Here is a 23,920-nt window from a genome sequence, read left to right on the forward strand (position 1 = left end):
AAAGCTCATCGACCTGAAAATAGAAACCCAGAGCCCCTAGACAGTGGCCAGCACCCCTTAGGGCTCCACTTTTGTCCTGGGGCCCTTGCTCCAATTTTGCACTCAGGAGGCATCATTAGGGCCAACACTGGAGGTTTCTGGGGTTGGATGTCTGCGAGATTTCAAAATCACCAAGGTGATGATTTCACTGTTTGTTCACTGACTATCCTGCACTCGTCTAAGTAAAAGAAGTTTGTGTCTATCATTTTACTTTTTACCCAATCCCAGGGGTTTCCCCACTTTGCTTTCTCCCGCCTCCCTGATCTATTACCAATGGATTTCATGGAACCCACTGAAGTCTCCTCTTTTGAGGGTAATGTATGAAACATGGTGCAAAAACGGCCCTTCTCCAGGGCATTGTCTCAATCCGTTGAGATTCGGCTTCCCGGCAATTGTTGACAGTTGGGCTCAAATAAGCTCAGAGATTCTTCACGGGTTTGAATGTTTCTCATGTTAACACCACAATGAATCAATAGTTGATAGGATTATGGATGTTTTCTTTGTGCTTTTTAGTTTTCTATATAATCAAGTAAAGAAAAAAAATTTAAATCCAACGTATACATCAACGCCTGTTTTGCTAATAAAATATTGGGGATAGAACCTGTGTTGCATTGGATTCAGGTATGAGAGAATGCTGAGCAAATGGAAGCTCTCCATATAAACCACAAGTGCACTTTCTGGAATTACACCATTTTTTATATGTAATTAAACCATGCTGCACCTGAGATGTGCTGAAGACTGTGGGTTCATCAAAATCATGGCATTTCCTCTTCCTTTCAGAACAAGACAATGTAGATTCTGGGAGAGTGTTTATAATACACTAAGTGTGAAGGTAAAGTATAAAACAACCACCTTGTTATATTAGACTAGAGGCCCGGTGCACAGAATTTGTGCACTGGTAGGCTCCCTAGGCCTGGTGGGAGATCAGGGCTGATCAAGGCCTTCTTTCCCCAGGTGCCAGCTGCCGGCCAGGGCCTTCCTTTGTTCTGCACTGCCCCCTGGTGGTCAATGCATGTCATAGCAAGCGATTGAATTCCCGGTCTCCCAGTTGAACTCCTGAGGGGATACTTTGCATATTAGCCTTTTATATATATATTATAAAATCCAGACACTTCACAATGACAATTGAAGGAGGTATAAGTAAGGAGACAGTGAATGGGAAATTACCCCTCACTGAGGGGTAATTATTATTACAGTAAAACCTCAATATAATGGACTAATTTGGGCAAGGAGGTGTCCATTAAAATTGAAAGTCTGTTATATAATAAAGTAGGTTTTCCAAATGTGTGTTAAAAAAATTGACAAATTAGGTAATTTATCTGCTTTTACTTAAGTAGACAAGTTTGTCTAATTAAAATAAAGTATTATGAAAAGTTTAATTTTACAGAAAAGTTTTCATATTACAGTAATTTTAAATTTATACTGAATAGGTCTAGTAAATGCTGCATTCACCCATCACCTTGAGTAAACAAATGCAATCAGCTGGGGCATGTGCACGTGAGAACACCTGCCAGCACGCATTCAAACTGCTGCAGAAAGTCACGCCACGTGACATCAGAACCAATTACCGTGCCTGATACAGTGTGACCACAAGCTAATCATTTGCCGAACATTGTTTATGGGCAGTTACTGTTGGATTTAAATATGTAGACTACAGTTGTAGATAATATTTATTTATGTTGGTGAAATTACCACAGTGTGTTTTTTTTTTCCAACATATAGTTTATTAGCTAAAATTTGTTAAAAAAATAGCTGTGAAGCCCACTGGTGTGGTTCAGTGGTTGAACGTCGACCTATGAACCAGGTGGTCACGGTTCCATTCTCAGTCAGGGCACCTGCCTGGGTTGTGGGCTCAGCCAGGTGGGGCGTGTGCTGGAGGCAGCTGATCAGTGATTCCCTCTCATCATTGATGTTTCTATCTCTCTCTCCCTCTCCCTTCCTCTCTGAAATCAAAATATATTTTATAAAAAGCTGTGAATTAATAACAAAAAGTAACCTGTTAATTTAATTATAAGCAAATCGTGGTTACAAGCATTTTAAAATTAACAGGGTGTTAAGTGTTAATTTTAATTTTGACATAGGGCCTGGAAATTTTGTCCACTAAATCTGAAGTTTGTTAAACTGAGGCCTGCAAAATCGAGTATTTACTGTACTGTTATGTCTTATGGTAGTAAAAGAATGATGTAACAGACATGTTCTGTGGCTCAATGTTGCCACTTACTTGTGAAAAGAATCTACAGGGGTGGGTAAAAGCAGGTTTACAGTTTCTCGTATGGAAAACAATACAATAATTAATAAATAATACAAAATAAACTGTGTTTTGTGTACTCACAGCTATAAATCTACTTTTGCCCACTGTTGTATCTATTGTTTTCTACAATCATCTGTACACAGTGCTATATGTCAATTATATCTCAATAAAGCTGAAAAAACCCTTTCCCATTTACTTGGAGGCTTGGAAATAAGTTTTCTTTTCTTGTTAGAAAATTTAAAGGATAAGGAAAAAGTATGGCTTGAGTTTGGTAATCTATTACAGGTGCTAGATTAAAGGACTGAGGTTTTACTGGAACTTTCAACCAGTGAAATTTCTACACCTGGTGTCCATCAAGCCTTTCTTAATATAATGGAAGACATTCACCTTGATTTCTTTTTCTTTTAAAAAAAATATATTTTATTGATTTTTTTTTTTTACAGAGAGGAAGGGAGAGGGATAGAGAGCTAGAAACATCAATGAGAGAGAAACATCAATCAGCTGCCTCCTGCACACCGCCCACTGGGGATATGCCCGCAACCAAGGTACATGCCCTTGACTGGAATCGAACCTGGAACCCTTCAGTCCGCAGGCCGACACTCTATCCACTGAGCAAAACCGGTCAGGGCTCACCTTGATTTCTTTAACGTAGTTTGATTTGACCCATCTGAGGCTCCAGTTGATATGTTCTGGCCATGTTGCCTAATTTTCTGGACAAGCTCCTTGAGGCAAGGGTCGAGTTTTCTTGCTTTTCCTCCAGTGCCCAGACTGTTCTAGGCCTGTAGGAGGTGCATAATGAATACCTATTAAATACTGAGTAAAATAAGTGGGTGTTGCTGTCAACTGCATTAAACACGTCTCTGCCCATTCTCCACCAGCAAGGATGTACCAAATCCTGGGAAATTTCTGAAAGATGATGCTTACAATAATCTTAGACACTAGCAGGAACAAAGTGGGATTTATCTCTAAAAGGAATGAGCTGCGGTATTTTTCTTTCATTGCCTGGCTTATTTCACTTAGCATAATGCTCTCCAGTTCCATCCATGCTGCTGCAAATGGTAAGAATTCCTGCTTTTTAATGAAAGAAAAATACCACATGATCTCACTCATGTATGGAAAACAAAGAACATTATAACCTGATGAACCAAAAGATAGATACAGAGGCAGTAAAGCATCGAACAGACTGTCAAATTACAGCGGGAAGGCTGGGGAGTGTTGCGGGGGGGGGTGGGGGGGGAGGATGAGATCAACCAAAGGACTTGTATGTATGCATATAAGCACAACCAATGGACACAAGACACTGGGGGTAGGGGGATGGGATGAGGGCATGCGACAGGGGGTAGGGGAGGCTGGGGGAAGGTCAATGGGGGGAAAAAAGGAGATATATATACTACTATTTGTAATACTTGAAACAATAAAATAAAATTTAAAATAAAATAATAAAAGGAATGAGTTGCAAGCATCTGCACAGAAAACTTTCCTAAATGGGGTGTTGTAAGCTGACCTATGGAGTGCAGCTAATGCCTGCCCCTCAGCCTGAGGTCCTCACAGGAGAAGAACCCATGAGCCGCACTGACCAGTGCTATAAGACATTTTTGGAAGAAACTGGAGAAGATGCAAAGAAATGGAAAGATATTTCATCTTCCCAGATTGGGAGAACCAGCATTGTTCCACTATCCCTATTACCTAAAGCAATCTGTAGAACGGATGCAATCCCTATCAAAATCCCAATGGCATAAAGAGTCATACAAGGCAAGTATTTTTTTAAAGATAAAATTTATTTGAATTGTATACATTATTAAATGACATTTTACAAGCAACCAGACCTGATAAAAAGCACCAAGAATATACCTAAAGATTGAATTGTACACAAAAAACTCTGGAATTAAAATTTCACTCCCATAATTAAAAGAGAAAACTTGTTTGAGTTGGAATTACTGAGTGATTATGGAAACACAAAGTATATAGGGTGAGAAAACCTCAAACCAAGTGGAAATTAAAGTGAAATGTTTAAGAAAAACTGCTATCAAAATAAAATCAGACTTCTCTATAAAGATATGCCCATGAAAACCACAGGAAATCATTCATACGATGACTAAATAATTAAAACCGCACTATAACCAAAAGTATGTGGTAACAGTAAGTATGCTGATTATAAAAAAGGAAGAGTCTGCATATAAAGACAGTTCACTTTAGTGCCTTCCTAGAAAAGGTGACTCCTTATTGTGACTAGTATGTAATTGCTTATAGCAGTGGTCGGCAAACTGCGGCTCGCGAGCCACATGCGGCTCTTGGGCCCCTTGAGTGTGGCTCTTCCACAAAAATACCACGGCCTGGGCGAGTCTATTTTGAAGAAGTGGCGTTAGAAGAAGTTTAAGTTTAAAAAAATTTGGCTCTCAGAAGAAATTTCAATCATTGTACTGTTGATATTTGGCTCTGTTGACTAATGAGTTTGCCGACCACTGGCTTATCGCCAAAGCCTGGCTCCAGGCACATCCCAGGTGAGGCTTCAGAAAGTCCTTGAAGAGCAGGTGGCAGTGAAACTGGGCTCCCATCTTTCTCATCAAGCAAGCGTTCCTTGTGCTGCTTGAGAATAAGTGCAAATAGGAAGCTACAGCTTAAGAAATCATTTCAGTGAGGTGGCGCCCATACAAAGAGGCTTGCTGATATTCAAATGGTTTCTTCCCAACGCGTGTTCAGCTGCATTCCAAGCAAGAAGGCACACTGAAATAAGAACTCCTGGTGAGGAGGCAGCATGAAGAGCATTGGTACGAATCAAAGCTTAAATAATGGGAATGTTAACATTCTCTGTATAGACCAATTGTAAGTACTAGAACCAATAAAGCATCAAGCCTATTCAAAAATATTATTCTATTAAGAGGTCCTCAGATAATATGATATGGAGCAATTAACAGATTTTATATTGATAAATATGAATACAAGTGCGGCAGAAACTGAGGCAACAGTCTCATTCTCCTTGATTCACACGTTCATTGGACAAATACTGATGTAATAGCTTCACTTTGGAGCCCCACAGGTTTGGATCTAGAGGTCACTCTGGCATGGCCTCCCCTGTTCTCCTCTTGGCTTTTCCTATGACTCACCATCAGCAAGCAACCATTTCTTTCCCCATTGCCACAGCAGGTCTTCTGTATCTTGTTCATGGTATATATTCTTACTCCCTGAGATGTATGTTATATATGTATGTCAGTATATTTTATAAGCTAAAATAAGCTCCAAGAAGACAGAGGTGGTATCTTTACCTTATAGATTATATACGATAAAGCATGACATATTTGAGCTTGAATTCCACCTTTGCCACTTACTGACACCAAAACCTTGGCCACGAGAAATTTTTAACCTTGGCTTTCTCATCTTGGATGTTATGTGCTCACCCTGGTATTATCTTGGGACACTCCTCACCTTTCAGTGTTGTAGTCAGGGCTAACTGAGATAAGGCGTGAGCGACTCTCCGCATAATGCCTGGGAACAGTAAACCTTCAACTGTTCACTCCCATCTTCTCCTGACAACCACAAGGACCCTTGATGTTGCCTGCCAATGCATGGCGGCTATTGAATGCCTTCTCTCTCCTTAAATCCCTGTCATCTCCTTTCTCAACCTTCTTATCAGCTGATCATTTTACTTTCTATTCACTGAGGGAACAGAATCATCAGAAGAGAACTTCCACAGATGCATTCACCACCACAACTCCCCAGCTGCCCTCATCTGTTCTGCTTTCCCTCTGGTTCCCAAGGCCACACTCCTACCTAAGGTCTACACTCCCTGCTTTAGCACTAGACTCTGTTTCTTCTAGCTTACGCGGGCATAGCTCCAGCAATTCTTCCATCCCTTCCCTGCCAGCATTTTCCCACTTTCTCCCAGATCATTCTCATCAGCACACAGGAACTGCCGCATAGCTGTCATTTCTCCACTCTTTGATTTCCTTCTTACTCTTAAATATTTGTTGATTGAATATATTTTAAAAAACGGAATCAATTAGTTGGCAATAGGATATAGGTAAATTCACAATTTATATGCATGATTTTATTTTATTTTTAAATATATTTTTTATTGATTTCAGAGAGGAATGGAGAGGGAGAGAGAGAGAGAAACTTCAATGATGAGAGAGAAGCATTGATCGGCTGACTCCTGCATGCCCCCTACTGGGGATCGAGCCCACAAGCTAGGCATGTGCCCTTGACTGGAATCAAACCCAGGACCCTTCAGTCTGCAGGCCAACACACTATCCACTGAGCCAAACCAGCTAGGGCTATATGCATGATTTTAAAGACTGTGCAGTGGAACCATATATATTTAGCATTATGCTTTTTGATAAGTATGAATAGAAGGAAATTTTTACATAGAAATTAATAAAATATTTCAATTTCATTAGATACCCGTTTACCTTCTGGTTAGCTTGCTGGGTTGTGTGGATCAACAGAGTATAGTTCTCGTGTCTCTAAATGAAGATCTCCTTCTGTGGAGCTTTTATTTGTAAAATAATTGCTAAATGGAAGAAGGAAGAAAAAGTAAGATTTTTACTCATGGCCATAATTGCTATAAAGATATAGCAGTTGCTTTCTTTCCATAATTCCCAACACATGGTAAGCACTTTTCAGGGATGAGTCCATTTTATTTTCCTAAGTAGCCTATGAAATAATCAATATAATCCCCAATTTTGGAAAGACCCATAAAAACAAATAATTTTCTAGGCTGCTAAGTGTCTAGGTCAGAAGTTGACATTACACAGCTTTATCTCAGACCTAGAACTCTAAATGACTAATAACTATGGCCCCAAGTTTAAAACAAAAACAAAAGAAGCTTTTATTTTAAGATGTGATCACACATTTACCTATTTGTGACACAATCTCCCAATCTAACTTAAAAGAAAATTTTTATATTGGATGTTTAATTCAAAGTCCTTACATGGTCCTACATGACTAAACCTTTAAATAATTTTTAAGAGGACAGTTTTACTTTTCCTCTTTGAGGGCATATATACTTTACTGTGCTTCTAAAACCAGTTTGCTAAAATTAGCAAAAGACAAGAAAATGGGATAATCCTACCATGTAGAACTCTGAAATAAAGTATTATGAAATTACTGGGAAAGAAAGCTTACTTCTAGGGTTACTTACAGAATGTTCCCAACTACCATATTTAAGAGGTCAAATTATAAATAATACATTAAGAATATAAAAAGTGATAACTTTTAGTTACAATGTTCAGATTTTATTAAAATATCTTACATGACTAGAAAAAATTAGCAGTCTTTTCTTCAAATGTTAGATGACTTTTATAAATATTTAGTGTTGTTACTAAACATCCATTTTTAAATGAGTATTCATCTCATTTACAAAAAGTAACTAAGGTGATAGAAATGTTTGTATCAATTATCAGACAATAAATTGAAGTGGGTTAGAAAATAGAAGTAAAATGAGAGTGATGCTAAGCAATTTAGTGTAACATATTTGGTTCATATCAATATAGGCACTTATATTCAGTATTGATATAATCACATTAATAAACTTAATTATTATCAATAGAAACAATTCAAATGAGCTTGTAGGCATTCCCAAAGTTTAGAAATTTTTTCTCAGATGAGATGTTCTGAGAGCAAAGTTAGGAGATAGAAAAGACATAGAAACCACATTCTCTATTTATTTAAATTTATGACTACTCTTGGCTAAAGTTATCTACTAACTTCCTTCAAGAAAAAGCCATGCAAATGACATCCCTATTTTTTTTAATAAAGACTTTTCTCTTTCTTGAATTCTGTGCAACAATTGTCTCCTGGCTTTCCTCCTACTTCTGACTGTTGCTTCCCCTCTTGTCTTTTAAGCATACTGTCCTTCTGGGATTGGTCGTCAGCCCCATTTTTACCTTTTAAGTTTATTTTGGTGCCAAAACTCCCATTGTGATTTAAATGTTACCCATTGAATTCAGGCCCCTCTCTCCAGTCCTACATCACAAGGGCCACACACTGGCAAGGTCAGCACTGAACGCATCATCTTCCCCCCCAAACCTGCCCTTTTCCTCTTTTGGTGAAATGCTGGGACCATCAAATGACCGCCACTTGGCTCATTCTCTGTGCCCCCTTGTCCCTCCTTCCCACAGGACACTCAACCCAGGAATCCTAGGTTCTCCACAGTGAAGAGGCGTCCTGCATCTGTTCCATCTCTGGATCCTTGCCACTGCTGCTTCGGCTGATGGCCCAACCCTGCCCCTTCTTTTAAAAATGCAAATCTGGCCCTAACCGGTTTGGCTCAGTGGATAGAGCGTTGGCCTGCAGACTGAAGGGTCCCAGGTTTGATTCCGGTCAAGGGCATGTACCTTGGTTGCAGGCACATACCCAGTGGGGAGTGTGCAGGAGGCAGCTGATCGATGTTTCTAACTCTCTATCCCTCTCCCTTCCTCTCTGTAAAAAATCAATAAAATATATTTTAAAAATAAAAAAGTGAATCTATACATATTTAAAAACAAATTTAATATATTTTTATTGATTTCAGAAAGGAAAAGAGAGATAGAAACACCAATGATGAGAGAGAATCATTGATCGGCTGCCTCCTGCATGCCCCACACTGGGGATCAAGACAGAGACTGGGCATTTGCCCTCACCAGAAATCGAACCTCCTGGTTCATAGGTCAATGCTCAACCACAGAGTCACGTTGGCTGGGCTGAACATATTTTTTTTTGCTTGCTTAAGCTCCTATAGGATACACCCTAACTCCTTGTTATGGACTGGAGGCTTTTGATGATCTAGCTCCTGACCACCTTCCTAGATTTCCCAAATGTCTATGAAATGGAATATTAGTCCCAAGCGTTGTTAAAAGAATTATGTGAGAAGAAAAAGAAGAAGAAAAAAAAGAATCGTGTAATCCAATTAGTTTGGGAAAACTGGCTTAAAACACATGAAACTGGCTTTTGTATTATAGGACTTCAATCATTCTCTTGGTGATTGTGAATCTCTATGAGAAAAATATAGTATGAAGTATTTCCCAATATTACTTTGTCACAGAATGCCCTCTCTCCTGAATTCATTCACAACACCATCCTCTGGTAAACACGACTGTGTAAAGTACATCCCACCTGTAGACCCTTGCTGTGCTCAGGCCTTGTGAGGCTTAGAACAAACTACTCAGTGCATAGATGCTGTCATTGCATAATTTCAATGCAACCCTTTTTTGTTTGATGCCTGCGGTAGGTATTATACAACTGTGATCAATGTCATCAGAAGGCACTGGGTGACTTGGTATTTTAATGAAAATTTGCTGGAGTTTGTGGGTTACATGTTTGGAGTGACATGGCTTAGTCATTCCCTAGTAGAATCTGAGACTTGGTAAGACTTCACCTGCTTATCCTCCATAACACTGAAAAAGCCAAAACCGTTTGTGCTTTGGTGAAGCATGCATGGAACTTACTGTTTTCTGTGTTTTAATCTCATGCACAAGGTGACACTAACCAAGAAGATAAGAACCATGAAACCTGCAGAAAGACCTAGAAAATAAAACAGCAAGCATCAAATGCCAGGAAAATGTGACCTATATGGTTTTGAAGTGATTGTGGGGCCTATTCCTAGTGGAGGGGAATATGGTATGTTACTTTTATACTTACCCTTTCTGAGCCATGTAAATATTGAATTCCTAAATAATGATACTTGGGCTTAAGGTGTTTCTGATTCAACCTAGTCCACATTTAATCTAAAGCACCAAGCATTTGACCACAGGGTTCCAGTCAAGGTCTGTGGGGCTTTTCTGTTCCTTTCAGTGTTATTAGTAATATTCCAGTCACTGGGGTAAAATTAGAAGCTCAGGACACCAGGGTCCCATAACTTTGCATGACAACATTTAATTCTCAATTGTGAAAGATATTTTGCCACTGCAGAATAAGCCAACCTAGTGTTATAGTACCAAATCATGCAAAAGATCAAGAGTCAATGTAAACCAAACTTTCAACTTAAAAGTTGGAAATAGCTGGCTGTTCAAAACATTTATTTAACTATATTCAAAAGTGACAGTCTGTAATGTAAAGGGTACATTAAAACATTCTTAAAACACCCTAGGGACTTTTCTATGAGTTAAAGTGAAGGGTGAGTTATAGGGCCACAAATATATATATTTAAAGTATTTAGGAAGACTTACCACCAAGAAGAGGAGCAAGTGAGCCTAAGGAGAATCCAAAATCATAAACATATTAGTCTACTGGTAGCTTCATGATTCAGTGTAGTCCAAAGCCCGTGGCAATGTCCCATTCAGCTCTAGTCCCTATAAGTCTGCTTGAAAAGGTATATTGAAAGCCTGGATTCTACCCACTTTTTCTTTATTTCTTATGTAACAACTCACTGTACTTTAAAAAAATGTTCACTTTAAGTAAATTGCAGTAGCTCACCAACTAAAAAAAATAATACACTCAGTATAATCAGGGATTTTTCAGGTTAAATGCAAATATTAACTGTGACAACAGTTTGCTTAACATAGTGTTAGAGGTCCCAGTCAAACTTGTAAGCACTTATATAACTTACAAGTGTATAAAAGTGACAAATGATAATTATAAGAAAGATAATTCAATGAGTTTAAAAGTCAGCTTCACTCTTTAGAACATACTGAAATACTGGCTGGTATTTTGGCCTTAGATATCAAATTGCCAAGCAATACTATTGCCAACATTTTCCCCAAAATAAGATAGGTGCATTTTTCTTATTTAACAAAAACAGTAAATTTTGTAGACACCATCATATTATCCTCTTATGTACTTTTTCTCACCTTACTTAGAAAGGAAAAGGGTGAAAAAAGAATTGGGCAAAAAGATTAGGCAGGTGTCTTATAAAACAATGTAACGGTCTTAGCATTTACATGCTTTTCTTTAGCTCAAATGGCAAGAGCAGATTTAAAAAATGTTTCCTTATTCTGAGCAAAATCCCTGAGTTAATTATTAAAAATAACTTACCCTTTCTGATACATGTTGGTACACCTGGCACCCATTTGTTATTGGTATGGCACCTAACCAAATCACTGCCATTCATGATGAAACCAGGGTTGCAGGCAACATATACAATGTCATTGTGGGAATAGGATGAATGAGTTTTATTCAGCGTGTATCCATGTTTGACTTCTGGGTTAGGGCAGTGGGCCACAGGAGGTGGTTTTAAGCACCGTGGGGGAGGTCCACTCCAAGATCCATGTCCTTCAGAATCACTTATGCATCGTATGTTTCTCTTTCCCAGAAGAGAGAATCCTTGGTCACATTCATAAGAGATTTCCATTCCATATGGAAACTGTTCTGCCATCACACCTGTGTGCCTCCCGTTGTCAATCACCAGTGGAGGTGGGCAGTGAATAGCTGCAGAAGAGATTCGGGAAATGCGGCTTCAGCTAGTGTACCAAGGCGGACAGTCATCATTCGGATGCAAATAAAACTATGTGACTGCATGTAGGACACATAACCATACAATTATTTAGCTTTACAATCTGCATTGTGTTCTCATAAAACAGCTTTATTAACATTTCTGATTATGTGAATAATACTCATTCCAAAAAAAATAAAAATAAGCTATAAATATAGGCTATATTTGTGTGTGTTTTTAAAATCTTGAGCAATTAGCAGATGTATGCCAAATACTTAGTTCCTACTTGACAACTTTGCTTACCAATGAGAGTGTTGACCAAACTGTGACAGGTATTTCTTATCTTAGATACACTGAGATAGAACATGTAGACTGTTGAGGTAGTTACAGCCTAGTTCGTAGTTGGCCTGCCCTCACTAATCCCCAACTATCCCGTTTACAACTTTAATTTCTCTCTTACCTTGACAGAGTGGAATCCTTTGGAACCAAACCCCATTCCCAGCATCTTCACACTTCTGATAAGTATGCCCAGTCAGCTGGTACCTAGAGATTATCATACATTTCTTTTTCCCAATATAACATCTCTAAAACATCGCCTCCTCACACAACAAATACAGAGGAACTCCTACGTAAGAACTTCGGTACAGAGGAATTGAAACCTTGACCCTCCCAGTAAGCAAACTTCTTTAGATGAGAGTTGCTCACAGCAAAGCTATTTCCAGGCCAAAAAAGAACTAACAAGTCAGAGATGCTACTTAGACTTTTGGAACCTCATATTCTCTGTGAGTGTGGCAATGAGGAACCTCAACAAGAGTCACCAAGACAAGCTGAGGGTGGAACTAACGCACTAAACAAAGGGGAGACCCACTCTGGATGGATCATCTCACACTCACCCATCCGGACAGGATCTATTAACTAGAACCACATGCGAATCAGCTGGAAGCTCTTGAACATCTTCTCCCGCAGGCTGACATGGCACTTCTAGAGGAGCACAGCTGGAGTTACTCACACATGCTTGCTATCAAAGGGGAAGGCGACTCTAGAGCTAAAGTACCTTCACACCGAGGGGCAGAAGGATTCCAGTTTCCGGAAGGCATGCAGTGAATGGATTTGTTTCCCACAAGCGAGTAGCCAGGGTCACAGGTGTAGTCTACAGTCATCCCAGAGACAAAGAGGACCCTATTGCCACCTGTATGCCGACCGTGGTGCAGCCCAGAAGGTGGCTGACAGACTGAAAAAAAGAACAACTTCCCACATAAATACCAACAAAAGAAAAATTTATACTCAAGAACATTAAGAGCACAACATTTGACAACAGACAATCTTAAGCATTTTAGCCAAGGATCATAAAGCTCTAATTCATTACTGAATGCTTTCTGCTTGTTTGAAAGAACTAGACTTCTATAAACAGGTCCTCTCAGTATCTACCCTGAATATATTCTGGATATAAGAGCCATTCACATAATGAACATACACAACACACATGGAGCATTGTTACAGATAAAAGAAATAGGGTAGTGATCTGTGTCCCATTGACTTTTCCCATGAGTGTAGTTTTGGGTGGGAGATGAGAATAATAAGTAAATACCTTGTTTTCCCCCATTGGGTTGTTTACCTTTTTCACAAATGGGTATTTCAGGATCCCAGGTGTTATTGGCTTTGCAACGAATCTCACTGCTGCCCTTCAAAGTAAATCCTTCATCACACTTGACTGTCACACTGTCGTTGTAGACATATGGGGCTTCCTTGCCCGGTAGCTGGTACCCATTTTCAATGTGGGCACGTGAGCACTGAACAGCAGGGAGGGAAAGTTTACAGAGAGGAGCAGGGCCACTCCAGATGCCCCTCTCCTGACCATTGCTTGTACAACGGATGGTGCGCTCCCCGATGAGGTTGAATTCTACGCCTTTCTCTGGCCCAGGGTTACATGAATAAGTGACTGTGGTTCCATATGGAAAGTCTTCTGAGGAACTCCCTGTGTGTGTCCCATTGTAGATAACAGGGGGTGGTGGGCAGGTGATTTCTGGAGAGATGAGAAGTGACTATATAATTCTGTTTCAGTATTAGACACCATAGAAGAGAAAAAAAGTTGTTTGTGAATCTGTTGTTATCAAATTTCCTGGAGGATATGGGTGAGTTTGGGTGATATGTGAGTTATATCAAAGCTCATTCTGTGTGCAAAATTCAATTTATACAGGTTTCATAGGAAAGATTTTTTGTAATTGATATCTTTGTTAAGTGTGAACATGTACATCAATATCATAGTGTGAGGCAGTAAAGACCAGCAGTAAATTATTAATTAAAATAAGAATTCTTTTTAAAATATACAATAGTTGAATAAAAGGCATGGGAGCATAGAATTGAGCTTCTTTTGCATGCCATCCTAGTGCTGAGGTGATATAGTAGTTTAGCCAAGAATATTTGTTGTTGATTGAGTATATACTTTGATAGGCAATAACTTTGAAGTCTGCAGTCTTATGCTGACTTTACAGATGAGGGGATAGAGTTACAGAGAAATTGCATAAATCACCCAATTTCATATGATGCGGTAGATACAGAATAAGAGATCATATCCCACATCAATATCCTTTTTTCCCCACTAAACTACAGTGTACGCAAAATTTAACATGGTGGCTCATATACTCATTGCTTTCATCAACTTACACATCTAAATCACAAAAGAGGACCAGTAACTGCATACGTTTAAATTAAGTGATTGCTATGAAGTAGATAGAGGGGAGAGTAGAAAGACAGAAAAACTGTTGACAAACTTAATGGAACAGAGGCTAATATTCTTATTTCCACAACACAGCCTAAAAGAGAAATCTCCCAGGGCCTACATAGGTGTCACTCACCTATACAAAGACGAATCTCCATAAACCAAGGAATGGCTCCTTCACACAGCTGATAAACACTCTCACCTAACCGGGTCCTAGAGATAGAGTCATGTCATTTTGCCATCTAGTGACCATTAAACTAAGCAAGAGCTATTGGCTCAAAAGCAGACTCACCACTTCCAGGACAAGAAGCAATACGAACAGAATGTAGCCAGCATCAGCTCCATCACCCTTAGCACAGGCATAGTTCCCATACATGGAAAACTAGCACGATTAGCACTTCCATGGACACGGGCCAGGGAAGGGTCTTTGAGGTAAACTCTTACACAGAGCTTGCAGTATGCACTGATAAGCCAGACCCAGTTCAGGCTGAGCCAGCACTCACTCACCCTTCATCGCAGGAAGATTTAACAGCTGGTCTAATCAATCGATCCTGGGGTTTTTTATAGAGATATTTTCCTATAGGTTCACACTCCGCCACTAAGAAAAAGAGACTAAGATGAGAAATCAACTCAAGCAATCTCAAAACTACAAAACATCTGCATGCAAGTCCTGATACCTTTGTAAATGGGGACAGTGGTGTCCACTCCCCCTCAGAGGTACAATGTATGGATTCTTCGCCCTGTTGAGCCTCAGGTAAGTAACTAGGTTCAAACCACAGTTTGCATAACCTACCTTCACATTTTGGCATCTTGGTCCATAAAGCTCTCTGTCCAGCAATTACACACTGACTAGAAGGTTGGCCTCGTAATCGATATCTGGAGACAGAGGGAGGTCATTCAGAACTATTAGACAGTTGCTGATATGGATCAATAATCTCTACTTAAAGCTCAATACAAACTCATTTAATTTGTGTGCATCAACTCTTATTAGCATTATTTCTCATAACCTCACCCCCGGCTCTCCACAGATCCTCACAGAGGAGCCTTCACAGGTCATACCACGCACAGAGAAGCCCAGTCAGTTAAATCTCCTAGGTCCTCCAGACACTCACCCTTCATTACAGGAAAGGGTCACAGTCACGCCAACCCGACGACTTGCAGGCCCCTTTATCTGCCCATTGAGCAATGGTCCTGGAGCGTCACACTGTGCCTCTATGGAAACAAGCCAAAGATGCTCAACGCACGGCCAATAACAGAATAGCCTAGTTTCTGAAAGTTGATTGTAAATTTGGGGTACCTTCACATTGTGGGGTGACTGCACTCCAGTTTCCTGAAGACAAACAACGAATGGTCTTTTCTCCAACAAGCAAGTAGCCAGGTTCACAGCTGTAAGTCACAGACAGTCCAGGGACAAAGAGGCCAACATTCTCTGCGGTGTGATGTCCATTGGGGATCATGGGAAGTGGTGGACAGTCCAGGGGGGAATCTTTACACACACACATTAGAAGAAAAGGCCATTAGATGACACATCCTTCACAATCGAGATTTTGATATAGTACTTGGATCCAAATAACACATAATCTGTGGTAACCAGTTATCATAAATTTCAACTCAATCTTTAAAACAAGTGTGATGTACTATCCATTTAATACACCATAGGGCTCATTATTTTCCATTTTTAGTTACACTTTATGATTTATTTTGTGAAAAATTTCATTTACCAAAAAATAGTTTATGTTCACAATTATTCTCATGCTACCCTTAAGGCTATTTTCTGCTTCAAAAATAGCATATTATTAGGGCTTATCCTGCTAGATATTAGTAATATAGTTTTATGGGATCCTATATGTGATACATATATATTTTCCTTGTGAGTATATGTGTACTCACATCTTATTTTATGCAGATTATTAGTTTAATACTCTGTTTATTATATCTTTCCATGTTAATACATATAGGTCTATCTAAGTCTTTCTAAATGGCTTAATTATGTTCTATAGTCACATCATATTGGGATTATCTTCAGACTTATGTACCTCAAAGGTTATATATCTATTTATATAGACATAGAATCATATTTTTCTAATAGTTGTTTTCAGTTCGCTAATTGATTTAGAATAGATCGATATTGTTCTTCATTAATAGCTAATTTTGATGGTAAATGTTTGTTAAACATTATGGTCCCTGTAATTGTACAATTGGAATTCAGATTTAGATTTGAGCAACAACATAAACCTAAGTAAATAAAAATAAATGAACTTAGAGTAATTCTTACTTTATTTTTCTGCTTTCTCACTTCTTGTTATTTTTATTCTTAACTTTATTTTTACTGCTGACAATACTACAGCTGTCCCCATTTTACCTTTAAAGTCATTTGATTTGAAACACCGAGTCTGAGGAGATGACTTGGTAAAATAGTGCATCACTTCAGAAAGTGTCTATAGAGGTCTCAGAACAGGCATGATTTCTTCCAGACTGTATTAACATCTATTTACAAACGAGTTTTATATCCATTGGGTTTTATATCCAACTGTACCTATTTTTGCTAATAGGCCTCACATTTTTTTCTCATTTTAACATCAATTTAGATATATAGTTTAAAACCACACAATTCACACAGCACCCCCAATCTTGTGGAACTTACTCAATTCAGTTATTGGGTATATTCAGTTATTTTTTCTAATCATACTTTAAAATTCCTTCTTCTATTGATGTTTGTTGAATGAACATTTATATCCTTCATGACTAATGCCAGCCCCCCAAAAAAACCACACCAAAACAAAACAGGGAACTATACCTTTCACCCTTTGCCATGCTTCCTTCCTCACCCCTACCCTTTACACATTAACACTGCTCTTTGTTCAGAATGAAACAAAACGTTATCTGCAGAGAAATGCAAGGATCCACCCTCCCTTAAGGTTGATTTTCTCTCTTACTCACCACTCTCACAGGTTGGTAGTGGTGTCGGCCCCCACCTGCTATTTGCTTGGCACCAAACGGTCTTGGTTCCTTTCATGGTGAAGTTGGCATTACAGGTAAAGGTCACAGAATCACCATGTCTGTATGGTGGTCTAGATATTTTATCTTTGTGTCCCCCTGCCACTCTGGGCTCAGAGCAAAAAGCTCTTCTGTTGAGATATTCACAGGTAGGAGCAGCTTTATCCCAGATTCCTTTTACTTGGTCTTTACTTATACAAAAAAGATTCTTTTCTCCAATGATGCGGTAGTTATAGGCACAACTGTACCTCACCAAAGTGTTAAGAGGTATGGGGCCATAAGTATAACTATTCCGACCATTTTGGATAGGAGGAGGAGGGTCACAAGAAATCCCTGAAAAATAGAAAAGGAAATATGTGTTAATATTGATTATGACAAGAAAAAGATTCAGAAGTAGATTAAAGCTCCAAATATAGTGTATGGCACTTTACCAGAAACAGACTTAGAGATCTGTGTAACTTATTTTTTACTCAGAGTCCTTACGTATCCCCAAACTCCTAAATTCCTACCTTTCTCTGGATCCTCAGCGAACAAATCAATATAGGACTTATAAGCACCATCTTGACCAAGCAATGACAATGAAAGAGAATCTATTAAATAATTATGAGTCTAATCAATTTTAACAAAACTAAAGGCAAACTGCACATGAAAATAATACGTTAGTAGCATGCTAATCACATGTGGGGAGGTACCATGGACTAATGAAATGTGGGCTCGATAGACTTGGTTTTAAATTCCCACTGTCATTCAATGACTGAGTGACCTTAGGCAAGTCTTACGCTCTCTAAGCCTCAGTTTCCTAGTATAAATTAAGCTACTTCGTAAGGTTGTAATGAGAACCCAGAGAGGTAAAAGTACCTAAAAGAAGAACAATGACTGAAACATATTATCCGAAGTCTATTTCAAACATACACTGAGGGCTACAAGTGGTGGAAGTACATTCTGTTCCTCTACTAAAGGGACTGCAGCCTCACTACAGTCATTTGTCTTCTTTGGATGCTGAATCCCTTTGAAAAAGCCACAAGAAGCAAGCAAGAGTTTGGAAGAATGATCTCATATCCTTTAACCAGGACACCAAACCACTATCTGTCTTTCTGTTCCTCTTCTCATAACCACCATGTATCTGTACAACCAAAAGTCTCATTTTATTTGTAGATCACCAAATTTCCAGCCCAACTCACCCTTGAAGTACCTGGGTGGTGGAGGATTCCATTTATTGTTTGGTCGGAACCATGCGTTTGATGGTAAAGCCAGGCCTACACTTAAACATCACAATATCATTTAAGAAAAATGAATGCCTATATCCAGACTCCATAATTCCATTGCATCTTCTGGAATTGGGCATTTGAAAAAACGTACAGTCACCATTTCCTTTCGGTAACTCATTATCCCCTGCCCGTCATTCATTTGGTCACCCCATTTTAGTGACTGAATTCCAAAACTCTCCAAACCAACTATGTCATCATTGCTGTAATCTCAACTGGATCATTGAGTAACGAAATTTCCCTTTCTGACTCTGGGGTCCCTTGGTCTCCATCTTCTATGCACATCTACCACTGCATACATTACCTTTCAGAAGCACAAATGCGGTCATGCCACCACCTACATTTAAAAACTTACAATGACTTACCATTGTTGATCAGGAAAAAAATCATGGCCTGTCACAGTTAAGCTCCAATCCATTTAATCAACTACTATTCCTCACCATCCACCTCATACTGCAACCACGCTGAATTTTTCTATTTTCCACAGACCTCATGGTCTTTCATACCTTCACACCTCTACCTGAAATGCCTGGGTTTGCACAAATCTTTTGGCTAGCATTTATTATGTAGTTCTCTATGATATCATAGAAATTTATCTCTATGAATAAATGAAATTATATCATAGTATGGCATTTGTTTAAAGTCGGCCTTTACAATTAGTGTAGGAATTCTTTACAGGAAAGGACCAATAGACCTTTACGGTTCTCTCCAACCCCATCAGCCTAAAGCTTTGTACCTATTAGTTACTCAAAAATATCTCTGGAATTGAATGGGGTAAGAATGAACTGAAAACTAATATTCCTTGCATACTAACTTTTAACCTCACTCTTACAGTACAGAGAGCATAGAGCAAGTTCATGGAGATTACAGGTAAATACAGTTGGCCAGCTGTGACGATTTAACCTCAACACTCAATGCCCCTAAGGAGTAAAAGAAAACATGCAGAACCCAGGATCCTCTTCATTAAGATAATTTACTAGCTTGCTGGTTATTTATCATGAACACAACAGGTTAGCTCACAGAGATACACGATGCCAAAGATGCCTCTATTATAGAATACTCATGTTTACAGTATTGCTGAGCATCTGACCATTGAGAGGTCTGTAGACAGGTGGTAAAGAACGACTTTTTTTATACCCAGGAAGGCATTCTTATTCCCAAAATGCCCCAACAGCAAACTCAGACTGATCACTCTGAACTTTAGGCTTAGCAACAGGATACTTAGGCAGGAACTAACGCTGACCTAGACACAAAGACCACAGGAATATCAAAGTAAGAGAGGCTAAAACGTGCACTCTGCTTCTGTTTTGTCACTAATTTTCCTGACAACTTTAATCTTTAGAAAGTAAACCTAAAATGGATAGCAATCATTTCTGGGACAAAAATATATATCTTGCAGTTAGGGGTGCAAATACAGAGAAATAAGCTCAGAAGTGCAAAGACATTTTAGGGTAGACTTTAGAGGTTTTAGGAAGAGACGGAGGAAATAATGTTTCATAAAGTTTCATAAAGACCCTGGAGTAGTTTCATCTTCCTACAATCTAATAAATAAAATGTAAAACCTTATAAATAAAAAGTTTTCTGGGATAGCATAGGAAACTAAAGTACATCAGTGACCTTATAAGCTCAGCACAGGTATGATTCCCTAAAATTGCTTTAATGAATTCACATTACTATCTTAGTCATTTAAGCTTTAGGTCAGAGCATTTAAATGTTTATTATTCTTTATTATTGTATTCTATTAACTAGATTGGGGAAGAGACTCAATCTTGATTCTAGCCTTGTTGCATAAAGACTTTATTTTTCAACATGTATTTTGAATCACATCTGACATCAGCCAGTTTCCTGTTTTCATGGGCAATAGGATTGAGGATTTATTTTATCCTCATTTAAATAAAATCTAATCTTATATACAGTACTAGTAGCCCGTTTGCACGAAGATTCGTGCAATAGACCTTCATTCACCTGGCTGCCTGCACCAGTTTTCTGCCGGCACCAGGGACCCAGGCCTTGGCTGTGGCCACCGCCTTCTGCCTTTTTCAGGGTCGGGGCTTGGCCCCGGGCGGTGGCCTTGGGCTCAGCGGCACCCAACATCCTTGCTAAGGATCGCAGGAGCCGACCCCCAGTGGTTTCCTGCGATCCGTGCAGGCTGCCCACTGGTGCCCAAGGCCAGGAAAGCCTCTGCCCCAGGCTTTCCTGGCCTTGGGCTCCCGCACCCAGCGTCCCTGCTACCGATCACAGGAGCCGACCCCCAGTGGTTTCCTGCGATCGGTGCAGGCTCCCCGCTGGTGCCCAAGGCCCGGAAAGCCTAGGCCCCTGGGACCCCGGGGAGCGGCGGGAGGGGCCGGGCCACGCCCCCCCAGGTGGCCGATCAACCCCGGGAGGGGCGGCATGGGCCCGGCCATGCCCCCCCGGGGTGCCGATGGCCCCAGGCACCCCCGAGCTGCAGCATGGGCCCGGCCACTGGGCACCGCCATCTTGATCTTCTCAACGGCGGATATGCCACCCGGAGTCCCGCCCCCAGCCTCCTGCTGGCCCAATCGTGGGCATAGCGGAGGTGCGGTCAATTTGCATGTTTCTCTATTATAAGGTAAGATGTTTTAGAAAAATTCTTGATCATTAGCTCTGGTATTATAGGTCCCTCTCCCCCTCCCCCTTTTCTTTTTCTGTTTTGTTTGTTTGTTTGTTTTAAGCAGCTCTCCCATGGTCAAACTCTATTTCTGGGGTGGTCTGCATACCGTGACTAATCTACACTGGGAATAGAATGTAGGCTTTTTCTCCTTAACTCGGGATACATCTAGAGAGTAATTCCAGTTTCATAACTTCCCAAAGAGTTGCCTGAGACCTTCATTGAGATTGCACTGACACCCAGCTTCTTCTTTTATGGTTTTGATTTTTTCCTTCTCCTTTCCATAAATATTGAGCCTAAGAACATTTCCTAATTAACTGTCTTACACACCATCTCTGTCTCAGCATTTTCTTGCTGGCGACCCAACATGTGACCATCACTCTCAGGCAGTGGAGCAGAGGGTGCTTCCCCATTCCCAGCTATAGATGGCCCAGTGACTCACAGGGATTGCTCTAGCAAGGACGGGTTCATAAACTGCAGAACCAGAGGACAATTCTGCCTGGAATGCTTACACTGGCAGGAACTTTTTAGCGCTGTTGCAATCACCATTTCCTCATTTATTTTCTCCCCATAAGCCTCTGGGGGTTTTGGAGTTACCTGGTAAATTTACCTCTTAGTCTATTTACTGTCCATGTCACCCCCCACCAGTCATTCGTTAATTAAATGCTGTCAGGGAATCATCCTCCATCCCTCCAGAGCCTCTCTCTTGGGTTATAACAGGCTACTAATTATGGTTGGGTGAGTGTCTGCCACTCCCAGTACATTATAGCAAATATTGATTGATTGCCTACTGTGTGCCTGCATCCAACAGTGGGCAAAACGCAGTCCCTGCTTATATTCCTGTGAGTGTGTGTGTGCATGGGTACACAATAAAAAATCATGAAATAAAGATCATGAAAATAGAAACCCTTTGTTATTGTTCATCCGTGTGTCCTCAGGACAAGCACAGGACATGGCACGTACAAGGCAACTATTTGTAGAATGATGGCTGCTTAGGACAGAATGCAGCACACAAATTGTATATATGATAGAATTCTAAAAATAGAAACACAAGCGGATATAAAGACAGATGGGCATAGACCCAAGTGTTAAAAATCATTGTCCTTTGGTTGTGTATGTTTGATACGATAAGCATGCTTTTTGTGGCATATGTATTTTAAATTGCATATTCCATTCAGTGAAACAAAATAAACTTAGTGGCTGGGCCCTCAGCTGTAGTTTTGAGCTGTAAGGGAAAAGCATGTTAGCTTTTCTTAGGGTAGTCCTTTCTCATTGGTTGGCTACCAATATTCTTTTAGGTTGTTTTGCATCTCCCCTCATATAGGACCCAACGTGATGGAAAAAACAATTCCAAGAAGCCATTTGGTAATAGAATAGTATACTGTCTGTATTTGATAGGAACACAGAGATGACTCCATGCCTCCTCCCCCCTCCCCCCCCCCACAAAAAAAAGGAAGAAAATCAAAATAAAACAAAACAAAACCCCGCCCGATATTGGCCAACAACCAGTCTATTTGAGTACAAAAAGCACTGCTCGCCCTTTCAAAACCCGCTGAGCCCCAGGAACCCAGCCTTCTTTCCTGCATCACTACAAGCCCAACACGCATTCCTCAGCCCCATAGAAAGCAAGCAGTGAGCTCCCTGCCCCACACCCTGCACCGCTGCGCTGGGCACTTCCACAAAACTCACTCCAGACCACACCACACCCGCCCGGGATCCCCAGCCCAACCCAGCTGGGCACAACAGCCCACTCACCCAGGCGTCCCCAGGCGCAGGGAACACAGAGCAACCCCCGCCCCGCGGGCAGAGCAAGGGCTCTAGCAACAACCTCAAGCTCCAGCGCACTGCAGGGGAGCCCTCACCTGGAGCACGTGGCCCGCGTTTTGCATCCTCATTGATTCAGACCCCAAACACCTGCAAGCATTTGCTAGGAACTCAGCTGAGCCCGGGAACTCCTGCGCGCCCAGAGCCCGCCGTGGTTTAGAGACCACCACCAAGCAACCTTCCCGCGGGCACTGCGGGCTCCCCACCGCCCTAGATCCGCGCGCAGAGAGATCAGGGCATCTCGGACCACCTCTTCACCCCAACTCCGCACCACCGGGGTCGACCCAGTCCTGCTCCCTCCTCCCGACCCACCAAGGGAAACCCCTCTCCTCCCCTGTTCCCCCGCCCTTGGCGGAGGATGGCCTGGGGCTCCCCGACCCGCTCCAGTTCGCCCCCAGGAGCGCACACCCTCTCCAAGCTCCTACCGGAGGATGTGGGTAACTGGAGCACTACAGCCATCAAAAGCACCCCAACGAAGCTCCAGGAAGAAAGGGGGCTCCCAGGGCGGCGGGGAGGTGTGGTTCGCGTCCTGCCAGAAGCCGTCATTTTCGGGGAGATCAGAGGGAATCCCCAGAGAGCCAAGGAGCAGGTGCCTCATTGAGTTAACTTATCAGATTTAGCAAAACCCAGATTCAGTGCCAGGTTCCCACCCACAAGTGGGCGTGTCCTGGGCGGGCTCCAGGGCCAATGGGCAGCCTGCAAGGAGGGGTCTGGGCGAGGGGGGTGTATCAGGCCTGGATGGGGAAGGACAGGTCCTGGGTGGGTTTGGCCTCTGCCCTCCCTACACCTAATGTAAATTACTCTTGTCCCTTACTCTCTTGAGAGGACCCCTGGGAAGGGAAACTATTAAACA

General features: G+C 40.9%; 1 protein-coding gene across 4 annotated transcripts; it reads right to left on the bottom strand.

The window, feature by feature from the left end:
* Window positions 1-4,071: 4,071 nt before the first annotated feature.
* On the bottom strand, window positions 4,072-23,669 carry LOC307093227 (complement receptor type 2-like). 4 transcript variants are annotated; one of them, XM_079761142.1, is made up of 16 exons: window positions 23,493-23,669; window positions 17,293-17,682; window positions 15,650-15,838; window positions 15,465-15,564; window positions 15,146-15,228; window positions 14,860-14,950; window positions 14,489-14,565; window positions 13,249-13,656; window positions 12,688-12,864; window positions 12,527-12,614; window positions 12,094-12,176; window positions 11,237-11,629; window positions 10,432-10,455; window positions 9,712-9,787; window positions 6,697-6,797; window positions 4,072-5,014 (listed from the first exon to the last, which is right to left on the bottom strand). In XM_079761142.1, exons 1-15 carry the CDS (start codon window positions 23,611-23,613, stop codon window positions 6,704-6,706), a joined length of 2,394 nt encoding a protein of 797 aa, XP_079617268.1. In that variant the 5' UTR covers window positions 23,614-23,669; the 3' UTR covers window positions 4,072-5,014; window positions 6,697-6,703. The 4 variants fall into 4 exon arrangements, with proteins under 4 accessions (XP_079617268.1, XP_079617269.1, XP_079617270.1 ...); XM_079761143.1 differs by having other exon boundaries at window positions 4,072-5,029; XM_079761144.1 differs by lacking the exon at window positions 12,688-12,864.
* Between the last annotated feature and the right edge of the window lie 251 nt (window positions 23,670-23,920).

Source organism: Cnephaeus nilssonii, assembly GCF_951640355.1.
Source record: "Cnephaeus nilssonii genome assembly, chromosome: 21".
Classification (NCBI taxonomy): domain Eukaryota; kingdom Metazoa; phylum Chordata; class Mammalia; order Chiroptera; family Vespertilionidae; genus Cnephaeus; species Cnephaeus nilssonii.

Coding starts and splice junctions, on each gene's coding strand:
- LOC307093227 (XM_079761142.1), bottom strand. CDS start 23,613: ATGACGGCTTCTGGCAGGACGCGAACCACACCTCCCCGCCGCCCTGGG. Junction 15,565..15,649: donor AGTCACCCCACAATGTGAAG/GTACCCCAAATT, acceptor TTGTTTCCATAG/AGGCACAGTGTGACGCTCCA. Junction 12,177..12,526: donor AATAGATCCTGTCCGGATGG/GTGAGTGTGAGA, acceptor GATAATCTCTAG/GTACCAGCTGACTGGGCATA.